The sequence below is a fragment of the Phyllobates terribilis genome, unplaced genomic scaffold, assembly GCF_046119375.1.
Source record: "Phyllobates terribilis strain yellow unplaced genomic scaffold, ASM4611937v1 Scaffold_5__5_contigs__length_657084704, whole genome shotgun sequence".
NCBI lineage: Eukaryota > Metazoa > Chordata > Amphibia > Anura > Dendrobatidae > Phyllobates > Phyllobates terribilis.
In genome coordinates this window covers 378,450,855-378,475,745 of record NW_027362765.1, presented here as the reverse complement: position 1 = coordinate 378,475,745, position 24,891 = coordinate 378,450,855, and the positions used below count along the sequence as shown (strand labels likewise).

The 24,891-nt window shown below is 40.9% G+C and overlaps 1 protein-coding gene across 3 annotated transcripts in view; it reads left to right on the top strand.

Moving 5' to 3' along the window:
• The first annotated feature begins 4,125 nt into the window (after window positions 1–4,125).
• Window positions 4,126–24,891, top strand: part of PTPN6 (protein tyrosine phosphatase non-receptor type 6) — a 70,530-nt gene continuing 49,764 nt past the window's right edge. For 2 of the 3 annotated variants that reach the window (XM_073684828.1, XM_073684829.1), the window contains exons 1-3: window positions 4,127–4,716; window positions 11,517–11,639; window positions 14,055–14,249. In XM_073684828.1, the coding sequence (XP_073540929.1) occupies window positions 4,709–4,716; window positions 11,517–11,639; window positions 14,055–14,249 (326 nt within the window). In that variant the 5' untranslated portion in view covers window positions 4,127–4,708. Of the gene's footprint in view, window positions 4,717–11,516; window positions 11,640–14,054; window positions 14,250–24,891 lie in introns of all 3 variants that reach the window. The other variant, XM_073684830.1, reaches the window with a different exon arrangement.

Genomic DNA, 24,891 nt, shown 5'->3' with positions numbered 1-24,891 from the left:
CTTGTACATAGGGGGCAGTATTATAGTAGTTATATTCTTGTACATAGGGGGCAGTATTATAGTAGTTATATTCTTGTACATAGGAGGCAGTATTATAGTAGTTATATTCTTGTTCAGAGCAGACAGTATTATAGTAGTTATATTCTTGTATATAGGAGCAGTATTATAGCAGTTATATTCTTGTACATAGGAGCAGTATTATAGTAGTTATATTCTTGTACATAGGAGCAGTATTATACTAGTTGTATTCTTGTACATAGGGGCAGTATTATAGTAGTTATATTCTTGTACATAGGAGCAGTATTATAGTAGTTATATTCTTGTACATAGGAGCAGTATTATAGTAGTTATATTCTTGTACATAGATGGCAGTATTATAGTAGTTATATTCTTGTACATAGGGGGCAGTATTATAGTAGTTATATTCTTGTACATAGGGGGCAGTATTATAGTAGTTATATTCTTGTACATAGGAGCAGTATTATAGTAGTTATATTCTTGTACATAGGAGTAGTATTATAGTAGTTATATTCTTGTACATAGGAGGCAGTATTATAGTAGCTATATTCTTGTACATAGGGGAAGTATTATAGTTGTTATATTCTTGTACATAGGGGCAGTATTATAGTAGTTATATTCTTGTACATAGGGGACAGTATTATAGTAGTTATATTCTTGTACATAGGAGCAGTATTATAGTAGTTATATTCTTGTACATAGGGGGCAGTATTATAGTAGTTATATTCTTGTACATAGGGGACAGTATTATAGTAGTTATATTCTTGTACATAGGAGCAGTATTATAGTAGTTATCTTCTTGTACATAGGGGAAGTATTATAGTAGTTATATTCTTGTACATAGGGGAAGTATTATAGTAGTTATATTCTTGTACATAGGAGCAGTATTATAGTAGTTATATTCTTGTACATAGGGGCAGTACTATAGTAGTTATATTCTTGTACATAGGAGCAGCATTATAGTAGTTATATTCTTGAACATAGGGGGAGTATTATAGTAGTTATATTCTTGTACATGGGGCAGTACTATAGTAGTTATATTCTTGTACATAGGGGAAGTATTATAGTAGTTGTATTCTTGTACATAGGGAGCAGTATTATAGTAGTTATATTCTTGTACATAGGGGCAGTACTATAGTAGTTATATTCTTGTACATAGGAGCAGTATTATAGTAGTTATATCCTTGTACATAGGGGCAGTACTATAGTAGTTATATTCTTGTACATAGGGGGAAGTATTATAGTTGTTATATTCTTGTACATAGGGGGCAGTATTATAGTAGTTATATTCTTGTACATAGGGGACAGTATTATAGTAGTTATATTCTTGTACATAGGAGCACTATTATAATAGTTATATTCTTGTACATAGGAGCAGTATTATAGTAGTTATATTCTTATATATAGGAGCAGTATTATAGTAGTTATATTCTTATACATAGGAGCAGTATTATAGTAGTTATATTCTTGTATATAAGGGCAGTATTATAGTAGTTATATTCTTGTACATAGAGGCAGTATTATAGTAGTTATATTCTTGTACAGTGAAAGCAGTATTATAGTAGTTATATTCTTGTACATAGGGGCAGTATTATAGTAGTTATATTCTACTATATAGGGGGCAGTATTATAGTAGTTATATTCTTGTACATAGGAGCAGTATTATAGTAGTTATATTCTTGTACATAGGGGGCAGTATTATAGTAGTTATATTCTTGTACATAGGAGCAGTATTATAGTAGTTATATTCTTGTACATAGGAGCAGTATTATAGTAGTTATATTCTTGTACATAGGGGAAGTATTATAGTAGTTATATTCTTGTACATAGGAGCAGTATTATAGTAGTTATATTCTTGTACATAGGGGCAGTACTATAGTAGTTATATTCTTGTACATAGGAGCAGCATTATAGTAGTTATATTCTTGAACATAGGGGGAGTATTATAGTAGTTATATTCTTGTACATGGGGCAGTACTATAGTAGTTATATTCTTGTACATAGGGGAAGTATTATAGTAGTTATATTCTTGTACATAGGGAGCAGTATTATAGTAGTTATATTCTTGTACATAGGGGCAGTACTATAGTAGTTATATTCTTGTACATAGGAGCAGTATTATAGTAGTTATATCCTTGTACATAGGGGCAGTACTATAGTAGTTATATTCTTGTACATAGGGGGAAGTATTATAGTTGTTATATTCTTGTACATAGGGGGCAGTATTATAGTAGTTATATTCTTGTACATAGGGGACAGTATTATAGTAGTTATATTCTTGTACATAGGAGCACTATTATAATAGTTATATTCTTGTACATAGGAGCAGTATTATAGTAGTTATATTCTTATATATAGGAGCAGTATTATAGTAGTTATATTCTTATACATAGGAGCAGTATTATAGTAGTTATATTCTTGTATATAAGGGCAGTATTATAGTAGTTATATTCTTGTACATAGAGGCAGTATTATAGTAGTTATATTCTTGTACAGTGAAAGCAGTATTATAGTAGTTATATTCTTGTACATAGGGGCAGTATTATAGTAGTTATATTCTACTATATAGGGGGCAGTATTATAGTAGTTATATTCTTGTACATAGGAGCAGTATTATAGTAGTTATATTCTTGTACATAGGGGGCAGTATTATAGTAGTTATATTCTTGTACATAGGAGCAGTATTATAGTAGTTATATTCTTGTACATAGGAGCAGTATTATAGTAGTTATATTCTTGTACATAGGAGCACTATTATAATAGTTATATTCTTGTACATAGGAGCAGTATTATAGTAGTTATATTCTTGTACATAGGGGGCAGTATTATAGTAGCTATATTCTTGTACATAGGAGCAGTATTATAGTAGCTATATTCTTGTACATAGGGGCAGTATTATAGTAGCTATATTCTACTATATAGGGGGCAGTATTATAGTAGTTATATTCTTGTACATAGGAGCAGTATTATAGTAGTTATATTCTTGTACATAGGAGCAGTATTATAGTAGTTATATTCTTGTACACAGGAGCAGTATTATAGTAGTTATATTCTTGTACATAGGAGCAGTATTATAGTAGTTATATTCTTGTACATAGGGGGCAGTATTATAGTAGTTATATTCTTGTACATAGGAGCAGTATTATAGTAGTTATATTCTTGTACATAGGAGCAGTATTATAGTAGTTATATTCTTGTACATAGGAGCAGTATTATAGTAGTTATATTCTTGTACATAGGGGGCAGTATTATAGTAGTTATAGTCTTGTACATAGGAGCAGTATTATAGTAGTTATATTCTTGTACATAGGGGGCAGTATTATAGTAGTTATAGTCTTGTACATAGAGGCAGTATTATAGTAGTTATATTCTTGTACATAGGACCAGTATTATAGTAGTTATATTCTTGTACATAGGAGCAGTATTATAGTAGTTATATTCTACTATATAGGGGGCAGTATTATATCCTCCTATAATTTCTGGGGATATCTGGAGGCTCAAGCTTAATTCACTTGCAGCGCCGCCACTGGTGAAATGAAGACTGCCAAGAATTTGAGTTACTGTTTCATTGTAAATTCTGCATGTTTTTATATCACTTTATAATATTTGCTGTCAGGGAATAGAATTATTCCTGTTTGCATTCAGAAAATTAAAAACAAAGAGGTACGGCATAAAGTGTTTCCACTCCTGACAAATCTGGGAGATGGACGTATTCGGCAGCACAAATCACCCTCCCTACATGGTATCACCGCAGGTAGCTGTGTCAGACACTTCAGCTCACAGACGATTTTTTAGACTGAATACAATGGTCGCAATCTGTCACCAGTGAAAAGAATTACATCTGTATAGTGTTTGATTATTTTTTTTTCGCCTTTGGATGTAAACTGTTTCTTTTCAGTGATAGTTAATGAAGTTCTTGAAATTGAGTAGGAAGTGAATTCTGAAATGTTTTAGAAAGTTGCAAAAGTTTTGATAATTCGAGAAGTCATTTCATCCAGTCTTGGTTTTGCCCTTCAGGCTCTCTTCCAGAGCCGCATTATTTCCTCGGCCTTTTATCTTTAGCCCTGTATCTTATTTCTGGCCCTCGCACCCTCCCACCATTGCTCTGCGCGGTCTGTGTGGGAGGAGGCATTGCCTGGTTACCTGTGGGTTGTAGCAGACGAGCCTCTCACCTGAGAGACCAGGTACTAAACCCTGATTACAGCTGTATTTCCCATCTACCCTGCACCTTGCACTATAAATCGTCTCTCCCTGCACCTTGCACCCCTCTCTGTCTATATGCCTGGGGCCTCTTGGCCTTTTATTTTGCAAGTTGACGTTGCTAGGAGTATTGTGCAGCTGAGCTTACACAATGTGTCTGAGGTGCACAGCTCAAAAATGAGAAGTAGAAGCTTTAGAGAACACAAGCTTCCTGTTTGAGAGAGCGAGAGACGGATTAACTGGCAGAAAAGAAAACTTCTTGCTGATTGCACATTGAGCGAGGGCAATGAAGCCAAGAGGAGAGATGCAGTGACACCGGTCTGCCCCAGGACAGCGATCACAGGAAGGTCTTTCCAGAAGTTGTGTCGGTGAGGTGAATGTAAGGAAAAGTTGGCTGCGGAGAAAAGCAAGTGACGGCGAGAGAAAGGGGAAGAACCCCGACGACAAGTCTCCACTCCGCACGTGAGGACCCCACGGCAAAGATTCAGAGATGGTCCGGTAAGGAGATGTGGATAATATCTGACGTTACAACCTCTGTCTCTGCTGCCGGTGTCTGTTTCTTTTTTTTCTTTATGGTCTTTTTATCTCTCTTTCCTTTATCCCAGTCTCCTGCCTTTCCTTCTGTCCCCCTTATCTTTTTCTGTGTCCCAAGCTTCTTTCTTCTGCTCTTTTTCTGCCTCTTGCTTTTCTCATTTTTCCTTCTTTGCTACATTTTCTCTCTGTCTCCCTTGCCTTTCCTGTCTCCCTTGCCTTTTCTCTCTGTCTCCTTTGCCGTTTCTCTCTGTCTCCCTTGCCTTTCTCTCTGTCTCCCTTGCCGTTTCTCTCTGTCTCCCTTGCCGTTTCTCTCTGTCTCCGTTGCCGTTTCTCTCTGTCTCCCTTGCCGTTTCTCTCTGTCCCCCTTGCCATTTCTCTCTGTTCTCTCTGTCTCCCTTTCCTTTTCTCTCTGTCTCCCTTGCCGTTTCTCTCTGTCTCCCTTGCCATTTCTCTCTGTTCTCTCTGTCTCCCTTGCCGTTTCTCTCTGTCTCCCTTGCCGTTTCTCTTTGTCTCCTTTGCCGTTTCTCTCTGTCTCCCTTGCCGTTTCTCTCTGTCTCCTTTGCCGTTTCTCTCTGTCTCCCTTGCCGTTTCTCTTTGTCTCCTTTGCCTTTTCTCTCTGTCTCCCTTGCCGTTTTTCTCTGTCCCCCTTGCCGTTTCTCTCTATCTTTTGACGTTTTTCTCTGTCCCCCTTGCTGTTTCTCTCTATCTTTTGCCGTTTCTCTCTATCTTTTGCCGTTTCTCTCTGTCTCCCTTGCCGTTTCTCTCTGTCTCCCTTGTCGTTTCTCTCTGTCTCCCTTGCCGTTTCTCTCTGTCTCCCTTGCCTTTTCTCTCTGTCTCCCTTGCCGTTTCTCTCAGTCTCCCTTGCCGTTTCTCTCTGTCTCCCTTGCCGTTTCTCTCTGTCTCCCTTGCCGTTTCTCTCTGTCTCCCTTGCCATTTCTCTCTATCTTTTGCCGTTTCTCTCTGTCTCCCTTGCCGTTTTTCTCTGTCCCCCTTGCTGTTTCTCTCTATCTTTTGCCGTTTCTCTCTATCTTTTGCCGTTTCTCTCTGTCTCCCTTGCCGTTTCTCTCTGTCTCCCTTGCCGTTTCTCTCTGTCTCCCTTGCCGTTTCTCTCTGTCTCCCTTGCCTTTTCTCTCTGTCTCCCTTGCCGTTTCTCTCTGTCTCCCTTGCCGTTTCTCTCTGTCTCCCTTGCCATTTCTCTCTATCTTTTGCCGTTTCTCTCTGTCTCCCTTGCCTTTTCTCTCTGTCTCCCTTGCCTTTTCTCTCTGCCTTCCTAGCTTTTTCTCAATCTTCCCAGCCTTTTTCTTCCACAATTTCCAAAACATCCATGAGATATGAATTTATTAAAAATGTCCCTCAAGTTCTTACTCGTAACATGATGGCCCTTTTTCACTGCCTGCAAGATGACACTTACAAATCTTTTTTCATTCATTGATTGGTCCTGCAGACTTGTCATTAACTTTCGGCTCATGTTCTGCTGGTCTTCCCTTGGTATCACTTCTACCGTACTCGTGGATGGTCCTCATTTGTTGCCTTGGTCCTTGATTCTTATCACATCTGGGCTTTCTCCACCATAAATCTTACAACAGCTCTTTGTGATCTAGGAAGCTTCTTTCTGGAGCTTTGATTTATAGTTTTTCTATGTTGTAACCTGTATTAAATACAACAAAAATTATATTGCCAAAGTTCTCACACTTTGCAAGAAGGTCCAAAGTGTGATTGTAACGGTTTCATAGTCTTGGACCATAACTTGCTTCCTTATACCCCTTGCTTCAAAGACTACAAAATGATCTTGTAATATTTGATATAAATAAAGTCCCAGATCGCCCCATCTCTTGCCATATTGATATTCCTAAATAAAGCGGGTACCAGTCGCCAACGTCCCTGTCCTTTCATAGGGATGATAACTCTTCCCGACTCTATACGTTGACATCGACGGCGTCCTCCCGACTCCCAAATGATGGGTCTAAAATTAATCCCATATTTAAAATTTCAGTGCCCAATTCATTTGTCCTCAGTTGATCCAAAAGAAGGTAAAATCTTTCCCTGAATGTCATAAAGCCATTAGTTGTAGGGTGAAAAAATACCTCCATTTTAATGGCATCATTATCACGGTTTACTGTCCGGTTCGTTTTCGGTCCCGGTGACCATACGACCATTGCTCATTCTGAGTGATCAGTCTTCTGCTTAGATCTTCAAGCTTCTCCATGGCTCCTGCAATTCTCTCCATCCTTCTTGCTGCTGGTCATCATCTTTAAAGGGGTTGTTCATCTTTGGGGACAATTTTTTTTTCTTTCTTAAATGCATTTATTTTCTCTGAAATAAATCATTTTTAGATTTGGGTTGAATTAAAAAAAAATTCACCCTTTACCTTCTATAATATCTCTGTTACACTGTATATTGCTGAATGTAGAATGAGTTAACTGGGAATCTATCAGTGAGCAAATTCTGTCTTAAGTTTTTTATCTGTCTCTTTCTGGGCTCTTCTCATCCTATTTATGATCTCCGAAAGCATCAACGTTGAATGTGCAGGGAAATAAAGAGCTTGTAAAAGCCGAAAGCTGCAAATTTTTTTATTGAAACCGAATTGCAAAAATGATATTTATCCCCATATGCATGCATTTAAGGTAAAAAAAAAGAATATATCCCCAGATGTGGACAACCCCTTTAAGTTGACGGATGAATGCTCCTTTGACTGACCGCTATTCCTCATGACTCACTTAATGTCCGACGACTGGAGAACGAGGTTGGCGATGTGCGTGCTCTCTCCATATTTTTTTGGTGCGTAACGAGACTCCATTCTTGAGATAGATGTGGGATGTCCAGAGGATATGTTAAAAATGTAAAAGATGGGGCTCTTTTTTAACCCCCTAATGACCAGATCTAATTTGACCTCAGTGATCCCATACTTTTTTTTTTTTTTAATTTTTACTTTGTTACATTTCAGGAACCATAACATTTTATTTTTGTGAGGGCTTATTATTTCCAGGATTGGTTGTATTTGTCATCGGTAACCTATTGGGGGTACATACCACCTTATGCCTAAATCTTCACGGGGAACAAAAAAATTGAAAACAAAAACAGCAATTCTGTTGTTTTTTTTATGACATTTTTAAGTTTATGCTTTTCATTTGCTGCAGAAATAAAGCGTTTTCTTTACTCTGTGGCTCAGCACGATTATGGCGAAATCTACTTTAGTTTTATTTATGTTTTATTACTTTTATACAATAAATATTTTGAAAACAATAAAATGTTTTTGTGTCGCCGTATTCTGAGAACCATAAGTTTCATATTTTTTGTAGCTGTATTTTGCATGACAAGATGTCGTTTTCATCAGCAACATTTTTTGGGTATATGTGATTTTTTGATCACTTTTTATTTATTTTTTTGCAAAAAAAAATAAATGCAATTCTGACATTTTTTTTCCAGTTTCCATGTAGGATAAATATTGATATACGGTAATTGTATAATATAGGTCGATACGATTACCAATTTGCAACTTTTTTTTTAAAGTTCTATTACGGTACTTTGCCTCAAGAAAATCCCTTTTTTTTTGCATAACCATTAGTATTTCTATTTTTATCTTTTTTTTTAGGGTCCGTACAACTTTTTGAATTATTTCACTCTACAAAAAGAAACACAATTCATAGTTCTGGTGTAGTTTTTTTAAAAAATTTTTCACTTTGTAGGGTGAATAATGTAATACTTTTATTTGGTCGTTAGAAATTATTGATACCGGATATGTGGTTTTTTTTTGGGTGCTATTTTTTTTTATGTGATTAAACACCTTTTTATTCTGAAAAAAATCATATTTTTTCCCATTAATTTTAAACAATTTAATATATATTTTTTCTATAATATTTATTAGTCCCCCAGGGAACTAGAAAGTGCGATTCTTTGATCACATAGATAATACCCTGCACTACTTATGTAGTGCAGAGCATTATCTTGTCTATCATTGTTATACAGGCAGGCCGCGTAACAGATTGTGCATATTTCTTCAATTTGTTTTTGGAAGTGTATCATTATAACATATGTATTTTTTTATTCCATATTTAAACTAACTCTTTTTTTTTTACGTTTGATAACAGTAACTTGTGTTTCCATTTGGAGACTTATATTTTAAGTATTATAATCTTTTATTGTACTGCATTGTAATACTTCCATATTTCCCTATGTGTACATATTGCTCTTATAATATTATTATTATTATTATTATTATTATTATTATTAATAATACCATCACCATCGGTGGTTACAATGCTGCGGCCTCTTATCTTTTTACACATTCTCTGACGCAAGCTCTGTATCAGAAGAATAGAGAGCTCGGACCGATATTCAGATCTATTAAGAAGTTAATCTGCACAGAATCCCTTTTACCTCGACTCTTAGTAATGTGGATATTTTCACAAAAAATTGGGAATATTTTTTTGCGTAACATTGAAAAAAAGGAAGAATATTTATATCTGGGATTTCTTTTGTGAGAACTGAGAAAGTTCTTTTGTTAGAAAGATTCATGTAAAAATAGCTTTATTTTTGTACTAAAGAAACTTCTCCAAAGCAATGCCGAATACCGCGGCACCAACACATAGTGGCTGAGTCATGTTTAAAGGGGCAGTCACAGGATAGCCATCAATATCTGACAGATGCCCAATTGCTTGGTTGTTTCTGTAACTCAAATGAAAAAGAAAAAAAACAAAAAACAGATGCACACTTTACAATTTGGAGTCCTGACATTTTTTATACCTACTGCTTGCAAAAATGTTGAGCTGGAAACCAGTTCTATCTATCTATCTGTCTGTCTGTCTGTCTGTCTGTCTATCTATCTGTATTACTGGGAGAGACACACAGAGCTCAAATCCAGCCTAAATTTCTGACAGAGACACACAGGGCTCACATCCAGCCTATATTATTGGGAGAGACACACAGACCTCATATCCAGCCTATATTACTGGGAGAGACACAGAGCTCATATCCGGCCTATATTACTGGGAGAGATACACAGACCTCATATCCAGCCTATATTACTGGGAGAGACACAGAGCTCATATCCAGCCTATATTACTGTGAGAGACGCACAGAGCTCACATCCAGCCTATATTACTGGGAGAGACACACAGACCTCATATCCAGCCTGTATTACTGGAAGAGACACAGAGCTCATATCCAGCCTATATTACTGGGAGAGATACACAGACCTCACATCCAGCCTATATTACTGGGAGAGACACACAGACCTCACATCCAGCTCATATTACTGGGAGAGACACACAGACCTCATATCCAGCCTATATTACTGGTAGAGACACACAGACCTCATATCCAGCCTATATTACTGGGAGAGACACACAGGGCTCACATCCAGCCTATATTACTGGGAGAGACACACAGACCTCATATCCAGCCTGTATTACTGGAAGAGACACAGAGCTCATATCCAGCCTATATTACTGGGAGAGATACACAGACCTCACATCCAGCCTATATTACTGGGAGACACACACAGACCTCACATCCAGCTCATATTACTGGGAGAGACACACAGACCTCATATCCAGCCTATATTACTGGTAGAGACACACAGACCTCATATCCAGCCTATATTACTGGGAGAGACACACAGGGCTCACATCCAGCCTATATTACTAGGAGAGATACACAGACCTCATATCCAGCCTATATTACTGGTAGAGACACACAGACCTCATATCCAGCCTATATTACTGGGAGAGACACACAGAGCTCACATCCAGCCTATATTACTGGAAGAGAGACACAGAGATCTCACATCCAGCTTATATTACTTCGAGAGACACACAGACCTCACATCCAGCCTATATTACTGGGATAGACACACAGACCTCACATCCAGTCTATATTACTGGGAGAGACACACAGAGCTCACATCCAGCCTATATTACTGGGAGAGACACACAGAGTTCACATCCAGCCTATATTACTGGGAGAGACACACAGAGCTCACATCCAGCCTATATTACTGGGAGAGACGCACAGAGCTCACATCCAGCCTATATTACTGGGAGAGACACACTGACCTCACATCCAGCCTAGATTTCTGAGAGACACACAGACCTCACATCCAGCTTATATAACTAAGAGAGACACAAAGACTTCACATCCAGCCTATATTACTGAGAGAGAGACACAGACCTAAAATCCAGCCTGTATTAGTGATAGAGACACACAGACTTTACATCGAGCCTTTATTACTGGGAGAGAAACATACTTCACATCCAGCCTATATTACTGGGAGAGACACACACAGCTCACATCCAGCCTATATTACTGGGAGAGACACACAGAACTCACATCCAGCCTATATATACTGGGAGAGACGCACAGAGCTCACATCCAGCCTATATTACTGGGAGAGACACACTGACCTCACATCCAGCCTAGATTTCTGAGAGACACACAGACCTCACATCCAGCTTATATAACTAAGAGAGACACACAGACTTCACATCCAGCCTATATTACTGGGAGAGACACACAGACCTCACATCCACCCTATATTACTGGGAGATACATACAGATCTCATATCCAACCTATATTAATGAGAGCAATACACAGATCTTCACATCCAGACTATATTACTGGGAGAGACACTCCCACAGGAGGAAAATATGAATTTTGAATGAGGCTGCAATTTTCTGTGTGCTTTAACCATTTTCTTTTATTCTATGATGGATTTGAGCATATGAATAAATTGAGTGATGATCTCCTCATCTCATTTAATTTCCAGGTGGTTTCATAGAGATATAACCGGGTTAGAGGCTGAGGCCCGTCTGAAAGCGAGAGGAGTCCATGGCAGTTTTCTTGTGCGTCCGAGCAGGAAGAGGCCCGAAGACTTTTCATTATCAGTCAGGTCAGTCCACCCTGATCACATTGATGGTTGTGATACCATGTTGGAGACTTCCAGGCTGTTGGCAATGCTTTAGTTTAGTTTTGAGATTAGAATTTTGCTATTAGAGGATAAGAAAAAAAACATTTACTTCCACTTTACAGCCCACAAATGTCTATTGTGAATCCATAATGTAACATTTTCCATAACTCCAAACTGCTTGTGCAGCTCCTTCCTGACGCTAGCTGTCAGTGCAGTCATCATACATAATCACCAACATATCAGCCGCTCCTCTTATTACGCTCCGGCACTATTATAAGCCACTGAGGTTTTTGGGTTGTTTTTTTTTACTGTTGCTTTTCTTTAGTGATAATTTGCTGCTTTTTTTTCTTTCTGCTTTTTTTTTCTTCCAATTTTGCAATTCTTTCATTCTGCTTTTCCCATGATGACGGGGGCAGCGCTTCCTGCGCATAAAGAGGAAGCGCCACTTTTATATATGTCACAGACTATAGACTTCCTACTTGAACGAAACAAACAGTTTAAGTTTTTTTTTTTTTTTGTTTTTTTTTATCGTAGTCCGAAAAGTTTGCAAAAGTCTCTATGGGATGAACTCAGTAGGGTCAGAATTTCCTGTGTCCCTTTATGTCAAAGCAGCACAGAGTATTTCAGGAAGCATTTTAATCTTTTGTCGGATGGGGGCAGAAGGGACTTCTCCGTTCAGGGCAGTGATGCAATCATGGAAATAAAAGCAAATAGCAGATAAATAGTGGAAATTTGCAGCCATGCAGCACAGAGTATTTTAGGAAATGAATGTGTTGTTCTAGTGGGTGGTCATTAACAAGACGGTGTCATGATATGATTAGAGGAAATGGGACAAATGGGGGGTCCCAGATTGAGATTGTAGTGTACTGTGGGTATAGCGGTGTCCTTCAGCAGCACAGAGTATTTCAGCATGGGGGATGCTCGTTTTTAGGGCGCAGTCCTTGATTGGTGTGAGGGCTGGGATGCATCGGACAGGTTCAATTTCACGATAGCAACAGACTGCACATAGCCGCATCTTCTCAGCAGCACAGAGTATGTCAGGAAAGGAATGTCCTGACTAGGCGGGGGCGGGGCAGAGACCTGTCTATGATGGTGATGAGGAGTAATGTCACGATGTGAGAAGGCTACATGGTCAGTCACATAATGCACAATGCTGGTGCTCCAGCAGCACAGAGTGTTTCAGAAAAGGAATGTGCTGATCTGGTAAGGAGTCAGTGACTTATTCACTTTTTCAGCGAGCATTGGGCTGCATGTGACAGAAGAGGGGCCAGGTAGCTAACAGGCTGATAGTACAAGGAACCAAGCAATGTGAACTGAGGTCTAAAATGGTACACATGAAATAAGAGCATGTTCACACTAGCAAAAAGATACAAAACCTACAAAAGACAAAAATATTTAATATAGACAGTGTAGGACTGTCCCAATTAGGGTCACCTTGTCGCTGGTGGGATGGCTTGTATACTTTTTTTTTTATCAAAAATAGTTCACTAAGTACCCTATATTTCATATGCAACTTTGCTTTACATTTATATATAATGATGGTAGGGTATGAGATATATTTTTTGTCTTGGATAGTACAAGGAGCAGAGTCTCCCAGCAGCACAGAGTATTTCAGAAGGAGAGCGTTCACCCCGTTAAGAAGTAGAGGGAGACGGATGACAAGAATGGCCTGACCACTTATATGATTGTATCAGGGAAAATATAATTTTTGTACTGTGTTACCCAGTAGATAGAAAAATATTTAGATTTGAGAGTCCTCAGTGGTTGATACCTTTTAATGGCTAACTGAAAAGATGGTAACAGGTTGCAAGCTTTCCAGACTCCTCCGGTCTCTTCATCAGGCATAGAATAACCCAAAATCTGAAGAGTCACATTATTTATACACAATAGGACACAGAAATAATGTAATAGATGAGACAGGTGATGGAAAGCAGAGCTATTACTATGGGAGAGAGATAAACAGCTCTGGCTGTAAATATTGGATTGGTTCATAGATAAGGACTGTGAAAGTTTTATTGTCCGATGATTGAGGTCTGGTCCAGGGTTACAATGACCCCACAGGTCTGATGAGCACATTCCTTAGTTGATGTAGAATGACATAAATCCATACGACACATTCATTCCTGCTCTGAAGGTGTCAAAGGTCACCATGCGTTTATATTCCCAAAGTTTTCTGTCTCTCTGAGATTTGAAATGACCTTTTATCAGTAATATGGGGCTGCAGAAAAGGAAACAAGTTGGTAAGAAGTAAGCTTTAAGGTCTCCCAGCAGCACAGAGTATTTCAGGGGGTGAGAGACTTTCCAAGAGAACCACCATTCATGATGCAGATACAATCACCTCCACAGAGGACAGTCAGGTGGGATCTGATGGATTCTTCCCTCTTTTTTCCCCCTTAGGGTGGAGGACTCTGTCACCCACATCCGGATCCAGAACACGGGCGACTACTACGACCTGTATGGGGGGGAGCAGTTTGCTACATTAACTGAACTAGTGGATTATTACACGGGACAACACGACTGCCTGCAGGACACCGACGGCACTGTCATCCCACTGAAGTATCCCCTGAACTGCTCCGACCCCACCAACGAGCGGTGAGTACCGGGCTGGTCCGTGTCTGTGCCACGGGAGAAAATCTGTCCGAGCCGCAAAGGTCGGGACCTCAGGTGCAGAGTCTGCATCTAATAACCTCTGACTGGATTAGATACACATAGGTGGTATCACACAGGATGGGATTAGCTGCACTGAGGCAGAGTATGCGGTGTACAGTGAGTACAAAAAGAATTCAGACCCCTTTACATTTTTCACTCTTTGTTTCATTGCAGCCATTTGGTAAATTCTAAAAAGTTCATTTTTTTCTCATTAAAGTCCACTCTGCACCCCATCTTGACTGGAAAAAACAGCAATGTAGAAGTTTTTGCAAATTTATTAAAAAAGAAAAACTGAAATATCACACGGTCATAAGTATTCAGACCCTTTGCTCAGTATTGAGTAGAAGCCCCTTTTGAGCTAGTACAGCCATGAGTCTTCTTGGGAATGATGCAACAAGTTTTTCACACCAGGATTTGGGGATCCTCTGCCATTCTTCCTTGCAGATCCTCTCCAGTTCCGTCATTTCGGATGGTGAACGTTGGTGGACAGCCATTTTCAGGTCTCTCCAGAGATGCTCAATTGGGTTTAGGTCAGGGCTCTGGCTGGGCCAGTCAAGAATGGTCACAGAGTTGTTCTGAAGCCACTCCTTTGTTATTTTAGCTGTGTGGTTAGGGTCATTGTCTTGTTGGAAGGTGAACCTTCGGCCAAGTCTGAGGTCCAGAGCACTCTGGAAGAGGTTTTCATCCAGGATATCTGTGTACTTGGCCATATTCATGTTTCCTTCAATTGCAACCAGTCATTCTGTCCCTGCAGCTGAAAAACACCCCCATAGCATGATGCTGCCACCGCCATGTTTCACTGTTGGGATTGTATTGGGCAGGTGATGAGCAGTGCCTGGTTTTCTCCACACATACTGCTTAGAATTATCACCAAAAAGTTCTATCTTCATCTTATCAGACCAGAGAATCTTATTTCTCATAGTCTGGGAGTCCTTCATGTGTTTTTGAGCAAACTCTATGCGGGCTTTCATATGTTTTGCACTGAGGAGAGGCTTCCGTCGGGCCACTCAGCCATAAAGGCCCGACTCGTGGAGGGCTGCAGTGATAGTTGACTTTTTGGAACTTTCTCCCATCTCCCTACTGCATCTCTGGAGCTCAGCCACAGTGATCTTGGGGTTCTTCTTTACCTCTCTCAAAAATGCTCTTCTCCCACGATTGCTCAGTTTGGCTGGACGGCCAGGTCTAGGAAGACTTCTGGTGGTCCCAAACTTCTTCCATTTAAGGATTATGGAGGCCACTGTGCTCTTAGGAACCTTGAGTAATGCAGAAATTCTTTTATAACCGTGGCCAGATCTGTGCCTTGCCACAATTCTGTCTCTGGGCTCCTTGGGCAGTTCCTTTGAGCTCATGATTCTCATTTGGTCTGACATGCACTGTGAGCTGTGAGGTCTTATATAGACAGGTGTGCGCCTTTCTAAATCAAGTCCTATCAGTTTAATTAAACACAGCTGGACTCCAATGAAAGAGTTGAACCATCTCAAGGAGGATCACAAGGAAATGGACAGCATGTGACTAAAATATGAGTGTCTGAGCAAAGGGTCTGAATACTTATGACCATGTGATATTTCAGTTTCCTTTTTTAATAAATTTGCAAAAATTTCTACATTTCTGTTTTTTTCAGTCAAGATGGGGTGCAGAGTGTACTTTAATGAGAGAAAAAAAATGAACTTTTTAGAATTTACCAAATGGCTGCAATGAAACAAAGAATGAAAAATTTAAAGGGGTCTGAATACTTTCCGTACCCACTGTAGATGATATACAATTGAAACCAGAAGTTTCCATACACTATATAAAAAGACACATCTCCATGTTTTTCTCAATATCTGACATGAAATCAGAATAAACCTTTACTGTTTTAGGTCAATTAGGATTACCATAATTTTTAATATTCGCCAAATGCCAGAATAATGAGAGAGAGAGAATGTTTTAAGGCATTTTTATTACTTACTGCAAAGTCAAAAGTTTCCATACATTTCATTGGTATTTGGTACCATTGCCCTTAAACTGAATGACTTGGGTCAGACATTTGGGATCTCCTTCCACAAGCTTCTCACAATAGTTGGTTGGAATTTGGGCCCATTCCTCCTGACAAGACTGGTGTCACTGATCCAGGTTTGTAGGTCGCCTTGCTCGCACCTGACTTTTCATCTTTGCCCATAAATTTTCAATAGGACTGAGATCAGGGCTTTGTGATGGCCGCTCCAAAACATTGACTTTGTTATCCTTAAGCCACTTTGTTACCATTTTGGCAGTATGCTTCGGGTCATTGTCCATTTGGAAGACCCATTTCCGCCCAAGCTGTAACTTCATGGCTGATGTCTTGAGATGTTGCTTCAGTATTGCCACATAATCTTCTTTTCTCATGATGCCATCTATTTTGGGACGTGCACCAGTCCCTCCTGCAGCAAAACAACCCCACAACATAATGCTGGCACCACCGTGTTTCACAGTTGGGATGGTGTTCTTAGGCTTCCAAGCTTCTTCTTTTTTCCTCCAAACGTAACGATGGTCATTATGCCCAAAAAGTTACATTTTAGTTTCATCAGACCACAGGACATGTCTCCAAAAATTAAGGTCTTTGTTCCTGAGTGCATTTGCAAACATTAATCTGGCTTTTTTATGTTTCTTTTGGAATAATGGCTTCTTCCTGGCAGAGTGGTCTTTCAGCCCATGTTGATTCAGTACTCGTTTCATTGCGGATATTGACACAATCTTACCAGCTTCCGCCATCATCTTCATCTTTCGTCCTTGGGTTGATATGCACATGTCGGACTAAAGCACGTCCATCTCTGGGACACAGAACCCGTCTCCTTCCTAAGCAGTATGATGGCTGGACATTCTCATCTTGTTTGTACTTGCGTATAATTGTTTGTACAGATGAACGAAGCACCTTCAGGTATCTTGAAATTGTACCCAAGGATGAGCCAGACTTGTGCAAGTCCACAATTCTCTTCCTGATATCTTGGCTGATTTCTTTAGACTTTCCCATGATGCTACACAAAGAAGCAGTGTGTTTCAGGTGTGAATTAAAATACATCCACAGGTGTGTATAATAAACGCAGATGTTGCCCAAAAAAAGAAGCTTCCAAACACATGACATCATCATATGGGCAGTCCAGAATTGTTTAAAGGCATAGTAATCTTAGTGTATGTAAACTTCTGACTTTGCAGTAAGTAGTAAAAATGCCTTAAAACATTCTCTCTCTCTCATTATTCTGGTATTTGGCAAATATTAAGCATTATGATAATCCTAATTGACCTAAAACGGGAAAGGTTTATTCTGATTTCATGTCAGATATTGAGAAAAACTTGTAGATGTGTCTTTTTATATAGTGTATGTAAACTTCTGGTTTCAACTGTACATTGACGGTATCACAGAGGATGGGCTGAGATCCATTGACACAGTACCGCACAGAGCCGCAGCTACATACATAGAGTGAGCATAATTTAGGATAGGATTAGATACAGTCGGACAGGATCATGCAACATATATTTCAGTGTTCAAACAATATCATTCAGAATAGACTTAGATACCGTGGCTCAGCAGACAGTATCACACAGGATAGGATTAGATACACAGTTCAGCTGACAGTTTCACACATGATATGATTAGATACCATGGCTTAGCAGACAGTATCACACAGGATAGGCTTAGATACCCTGGCTCAGCTGCACACTATCACATATGATAGGCTTAGATACCCTGGCTCAGGAGCACAGTATCACACAGGATAGGCTTAGATACCCTGGCTCAGCTGCACACTATCACATATGATAGGCTTAGATACCCTGGCTCAGCTGCACAGTATCACACATGATAGGCTTAGATACACAGTCTCAGCTGCAGACTATTCCTGCGGATTATTTTGTAGCACATTGTATATAAATTATACTTATTCTTTTGAGACCTGACAATTCGCAGCGTCTCGTCTGTTCCCGGATTTCTACGATTTGCTCCTTATTTAGAAAACTGTTTTGTTTTTTTGAGAATCAAATTATTGTTTTTATTTTTCTATTTGATATCGTAAAACTTTATAATTCCAAGATGTAAAAATGATGTTTCTCTACAATAATAATCAATCCCACAAGAGCTGAACAGCCATCCTGTGCCAGTACCTAACCCCATCATGTGTGATACAGTGCTAGTGTACCTAACCCCATCATGTGTGATACAGTGCTAGTGTACCTAACCCCATCTTGTGTGATACAGTGCTAGTGTACCTAACCCCATCGTGTGTGATACAGTGGTAGTGTATCTAACCCCATCATGTGTAATACAGTGCTAGCGTACCTAACCCCATCATGTGTAATACAGTGCTAGCTTATCTAATCCCATCATGTGTGATACAGTGCTAGTGTACCTAACCCCATCATGTGTGATACAGTGCTAGTGTACCTAACCCCATCATGTATAATACAGTGCTAGTGTACATAATCCCATCATGTGTGATACAGTGCTAGTGTACCTAACCCCATCATGTGTGTGTGATATAGTGCTAATATACCTAACCCCATCATGTGTGATACAGTGCTAGTGTATCTAACCCCATCATGTGTAATACAGTGCTAGTGTATCTAATCCCATCATGTGTAATACAGTGCTAGTGTATATAATCCCATCATGTGTGATACAGTGCTAGTGTACCTAACCCCATCATGTGTGTGTGATATAGTGCTAATATACCTAACCCCATCATGTGTGATACAGTGCTAGTGTATCTAACCCCATCATGTGTAATACAGTGCTAGTGTATCTAATCCCATCATGTGTAATACAGTGCTAGTGTATATAATCCCATCATGTGTGATACAGTGCTAGTGTACCTAACCCCATCATGTGTGTGTGATATAGTGCTAATATACCTAACCCCATCATGTGTGATACAGTGCTAGTGTATCTAACCCCATCATGTGTAATACAGTGCTAGTGTATCTAATCCCATCATGTGTAATACAGTGCTAGTGTATATAATCCCAACATGTGTGATACAGTGCTAGTGTACCTAATCCCATCATGTGTGATACAGTGCTAGTGTACCTAACCCCATCATGTGTGATACAGTGCTAGTGTACCTAACCCCATCTTGTGTGATACAGTGCTAGTGTACCTAACCCCATCATGTGTGATACATTGCTACTGTACCTAACCCCATCATGTGTGATACAGTGGTAGTGTATCTAACCCCATCATGTGTAATACAGTGCTAGCGTACCTAACCCCATCATGTGTAATACAGTGCTAGCTTATCTAATCCCATCATGTGTGATACAGTGCTAGTGTACCTAACCCCATCATGTGTGATACAGTGCTAGTGTATCTAACCCCATCATGTATAATACAGTGCTAGTGTACATAATCCCATCATGTGTGATACAGTGCTAGTGTACCTAACCCCATCATGTGTGTGTGATATAGTGCTAATATACCTAACCCCATCATGTGTGATACAGTGCTAGTGTACCTAACCCCATCATGTGTGATACAGTGCTAGTGTATCTAACCCCATCATGTGTAATACAGTGCTAGTGTATCTAATCCCATCATGTGTAATACAGTGCTAGTGTATATAATCCCATCATGTGTGATACAGTGCTAGTGTACCTAACCCCATCTTGTGTGATACAGTGCTAGTGTACCTAACCCCATCATGTGTGATACATTGCTACTGTACCTAACCCCATCATGTGTGATACAGTGGTAGTGTATCTAACCCCATCACGTGTAATACAGTGCTAGCGTACCTAACCCCATCATGTGTAATACAGTGCTAGCTTATCTAATCCCATCATGTGTGATACAGTGCTAGTGTACCTAACACCATCATGTGTGATACAGTGCTAGTGTATCTAACCCCATCATGTATCATACAGTGCTAGTATACATAATCCCATGATGTGTGATACAGTGCTAGTGTACCTAACCCCATCATGTGTGTGTGATATAGTGCTAATATACCTAACCCCATCATGTGTGATACAGTGCTAGTGTATCTAACCCCATCATGTGTAATACAGTGCTAGTGTATCTAATCCCATCATGTGTAATACAGTGCTAGTGTATATAATCCCATCATGTGTGATACAGTGCTAGTGTACCTAACCCCATCATGTGTGATACAGTGCTAGTGTACCTAACCCCATCATGTGTGATACAGTGCTAGTGTATCTAACCCCATCATGTGTAATACAGTGCTAGTGTATCTAATCCCATCACGTGTAATACAGTGCTAGTGTACCTAACCCCATCATGTGTAAAACGGTGCTAGTGTATATAATCCCATCATGTGTGATACAGTGCTAGTGTACCTAACCCCATCATGTGTAATACAGTGCTAGTGTATATCATCCCATCATGTGTGATACAGTGCTTCACTCTCTCTCTTCCCTCTCTCCTATTCTCTCTCTCCTGTCTCTCTTCTGTCTCTCTCTCCTTTCTTTCCTCTCTCTCTTCTTTCCTCTCCCTCTCCTCTCCCTCTCTTCTTTCCTCTCCCTCTCCTCTCTCTCCCCTCTCTTCACTCTCTCCTCTTTTTCTCCTGTCTCTCTCTCCTCTCTTCTCTCTCTCCTCTCTTCTCTCTCTCCTCTCTTCTCTCTCTCCTCTCTTCTGTCTCTCACTCCTTTCTCTCTCTTCTCTCTTCTGTCTCTCTCCTCTCTTCTCTCTCTCTCCTCTTTCCTCTTTATCTTCTCTCTCTCCTCTCTTCTCTTCTCTCTCTCTCCTCTCACTTTTCTCTTTCTTCTCTCTCTCCTCTCTCTTATCTTCCTTTTCTCTTTCCTCTCTCTCTCTCTCTTCACTCTCTCCTCTTTTTCTCCTGTCTCTCTCTCCTCTCTTCTCTCTCTCCTCTCTTCTCTCTTCTGTCTCTCACTCCTTTCTCTCTCCTCTCTTCTCTCTCTCTCTCCTCTTTCCTCTTTATCTTCTCTCTCTCCTCTCTTCTCTTCTCTCTCTCCTCTCACTTTTCTCTTTCCTCTTTATCTTCTCTCTCCTCTCTTCTCTTCTCTCTCTCTCCTCTCACTTTTCTCTTTCTTCTCTCTCTCCTCTCTCTTATCTTCCTTTTCTCTTTCCTCTCTCTCTCTTCACTCTCTCCTCTTTTTCTCCTGTCTCTCTCTCCTCTCTTCTCTCTCTCCTCTCTTCTCTCTTCTGTCTCTCACTCCTTTCTCTCTCCTCTCTTCTCTCTCTCTCTCCTCTTTCCTCTTTATCTTTTCTCTCTCCTCTCTTCTCTTCTCTCTCTCTCTCCTCTCACTTTTCTCTTTCTTCTCTCTCTCCTCTCTTCTGTCTCTCACTCCTTTCTCTCTCCTCTCTCTCCTCTCTTCTCTCTCTCTCTCCTCTTTCCTCTTTATCTTCTCTCTCTCCTCTCTTCTCTTCTCTCTCTCTCCTCTCACTTTTCTTTCTTTCTTCTCTCTCTCCTCTCTCTTATCTTCCTTTTCTCTCTTTCCTCTCTCTCTCTTCTCTCTCTCTCCTCTCATCACCTCATTGTGTGTGGTGACACTGACACTCAGGTGCGGTTACTTTTTCTTGCAGGCAGGTATCTGCTCCATCACCGCACACCTTCACTATCGTGTGACATGAGTGACATCACCACTTTCTATGGTGGTGACATTGTTACCTTCCAAGAGCAACAAACAAAAAGGCAGTGATCTGCTGCAGTTTGGGCATAACCGCACCCATTTTGGAGGTCGTGCTCATTCTCTGCACCTCTACATCTTGGCCTCGTGTAATTGGACCCTGGGGTACAGGAAACTTTTTTTTAATCTCTCATTTCTGGAAGGTTTTGTCAGGTGGCAGGAGACTCATCCCCTCTTTTTTTTTCTTCTTTTTTTTTTTGCTTGGCCACGCCCCCTGTGCCCTTCTACCTGATTTGCATACAGCTTCTACATTAGATTTCTAACGACTGGCACATCGGATCTTTTATTACTGGGGGACAAGCGCCTACTCTGACAGGTCCCCTATAAGGGGGTTGTCCTGTCTGAGACATGTTCCGCATGTTGTGTGTTTGGTAATTTTCGGTGAAGTGAATGAAGATCTGCTCATCCACGATAGCGCACCGGCGGGCCGTTCCTGACATAGAGGCGGGAGGATCTCTCAGACTTTTTTCGGACATATCCCTTTAATACTGATATTCTGTTCAGTTTTCATTTAACCTAAATTCTTTTTTCTTCATATAAAAAAATACAATAAAAAAAAGTAATAGAAAGTTTGAGTTACTTTTTGACACTTTTATTTATTTTTACTATTTTTTTATTTGATGATCTTTCATTTTCTCAGGGTTTTACATAAAAACAGCGACTTCTTTTGTGATTTTTTTTCATTTTCAATGTTTGAAATACAAGAAAGTTTTCATTTTAAAATCTTCTGACTGATGATGAGAGTAGTAATTACATTTACATTACTTGCCGCATGTGATTGGCCGGTGGCTCGGCGCCGCCCCTTTGTATTTGTCACATCGGGTATGTAAATATTGGGTAACCATGAGAGACGCCCGCGCCGGCTGCACCCTGTACGGACGGTCAACGCTTCTCCAGTAAATTATTAATATTCTCGGAAAACTTTAACCGTCTGTAAACTAAAGCCGTATGTAATGCTATAGAGTCCTGTGTCACAGGGTCGGCTTAGATACACGGCTCAGCAGACAGTATCACACACGGTCGGCTTAGATACACTGCTCAGCCGACAGTATCACACACGGTTGGCTTAGATACATGGCTCAGCAGACAGTATCACACACGGTCGACTTAGATACACGGCCCAGCAGACAGTATCACACATGGTTGGCTCAGATACACGGCTCAGCAGACAGTATCACACGGTCGGCTTAGATACACGGCTCAGCAGACAGTATCACACACGGTTGGCTTAGATACACGGCTCAACAGGCAGTATCACACACGGTCGGCTTAGATACACGGCTCAGCAGACAGTATCACACACGATCGGCTTAGATATGACGCGCCCCCTGGGCCATATTCTTTAGGGGAATATCCGGAGCCGGATCAGATGGGAGTTGTAGTCTTTCCGAGTGGCTGTGACCCGGTCCGTGCCCAGGGTGTCAAGCTCAGAGTATGTGGCAGTCCTACAGATGTTATTAAGTTCTTTATGTCAACTACGCCACCCGTTGTATTGCGGTCACTATGGCCGCCGCTGCAGCAGGGTCCGCTGAGGCTGATGGTGTTGGTGCAGCTTTTGGTAGTATAACCCCCAACGGGTGGGGTATAGCCTCAGGGGGTCAGGTGCAGAGGATGGGGGTTGTGGTGGTGCAGCATAGATGTTAAGTGAAGACAGAGTCGGGTTGTGCAGTTTAAGGTATTTACTCACTGCTGATGTTCCGGTCACTCCAGCCTCAAGTGACCACCCGAGCCGTGCTGCATCCACCAGGTCCTGGATTCAGCAAACCCCCAAACAAGTCCGGAGCGTGACCCTGAGCTCTCCTTCTGTCCTTTCCTCTGGCCGTCCCCACTAGTGATCCACCTAGGTCCAGCTCCCTCGGGCCTTCTGTTGGGAGACCCCTGGCCTTGGGTTCCCTGACCCTCCACGTGGTTTGCCTTCGGGGTGGATGTGGTGGGTGGCCGTGGCAGACGCTGCCCACGGCCTCCGGTCTCTGGCTAGGGTGTGCTTTTGCCCCCACCAGTTTGGGATCCGGTACCCTATTGCCGACTCTTCACCCGGGGATTGAATTTGGGTTCTCAGAGTCCTTTCTTTTTCCCTCTCTGGGTCTTTCCTTCTCTGCTCCACTCTCTCTCTGCAGGCTCATCTGGACCTCTGCTTCTTACTGACTCTGACAGACTGACCCTGATCTTTGATGGTGCCCACCTTATATACTCCCTCTATGTGTGAGCTCAGGTGACCAGCACCCAATGAGCTCCTATCTTTACCCAGGCTGCTCCCCCTATCTGCCCCTACACTACTTGGGATGTACCACCCCCCTCCCACTCCAGCCAGGAACAGACTCGGTCGTACCTGCACATTTCTAAGTGGGAGTACCGTCGGCCTGCCCCTCGGAAATGGGATGTGTGTAGTGCATGCAGCCTACCGAGCTCAGTTCCACACTCCATCCTTACCCGGGAGTGGAATATCACACCTCTGGATTGAGGTGCAATACCCCTGTAGCAGCCGAATCCTCAGGGTGCTACATTCCCCCCTGGTAAATCACAGCACGTCCTCGGGCTGTAAGAAGAAAACACCACAAAACATACAAATTTTTTTTTTTTCATATAAACAACATAGTAAAAACATATAAAATATCATATATATATCAGAAAACTTTTCATACAAATAACATTCTCGTCGCCTCTGCTCCTCCTCCGGTCACTGTGCAACGTGTGACCGGGTAAAGTGCGACAGTCTTTTCTTGAAAAAACTCGTGGCTTTCCTTTAAAACCAGTAGGGAGCGCTTTAGGACGCGCAACTATATACAGGGGATATGGCCGCTCTCAGTCCTCGGCCAGGTATTAGGGAGGAATGACCGCTCTCAGTCCTCGGTCAGTGGGATTTAAGGGATAAACGGGTAAACAGTTCACACTTGCTGGTCCCAACGGGGACTATATTAGCAACAGTTCACTGTGCCCCGTCGGGCAACTATATACAGCTTGTACTCTG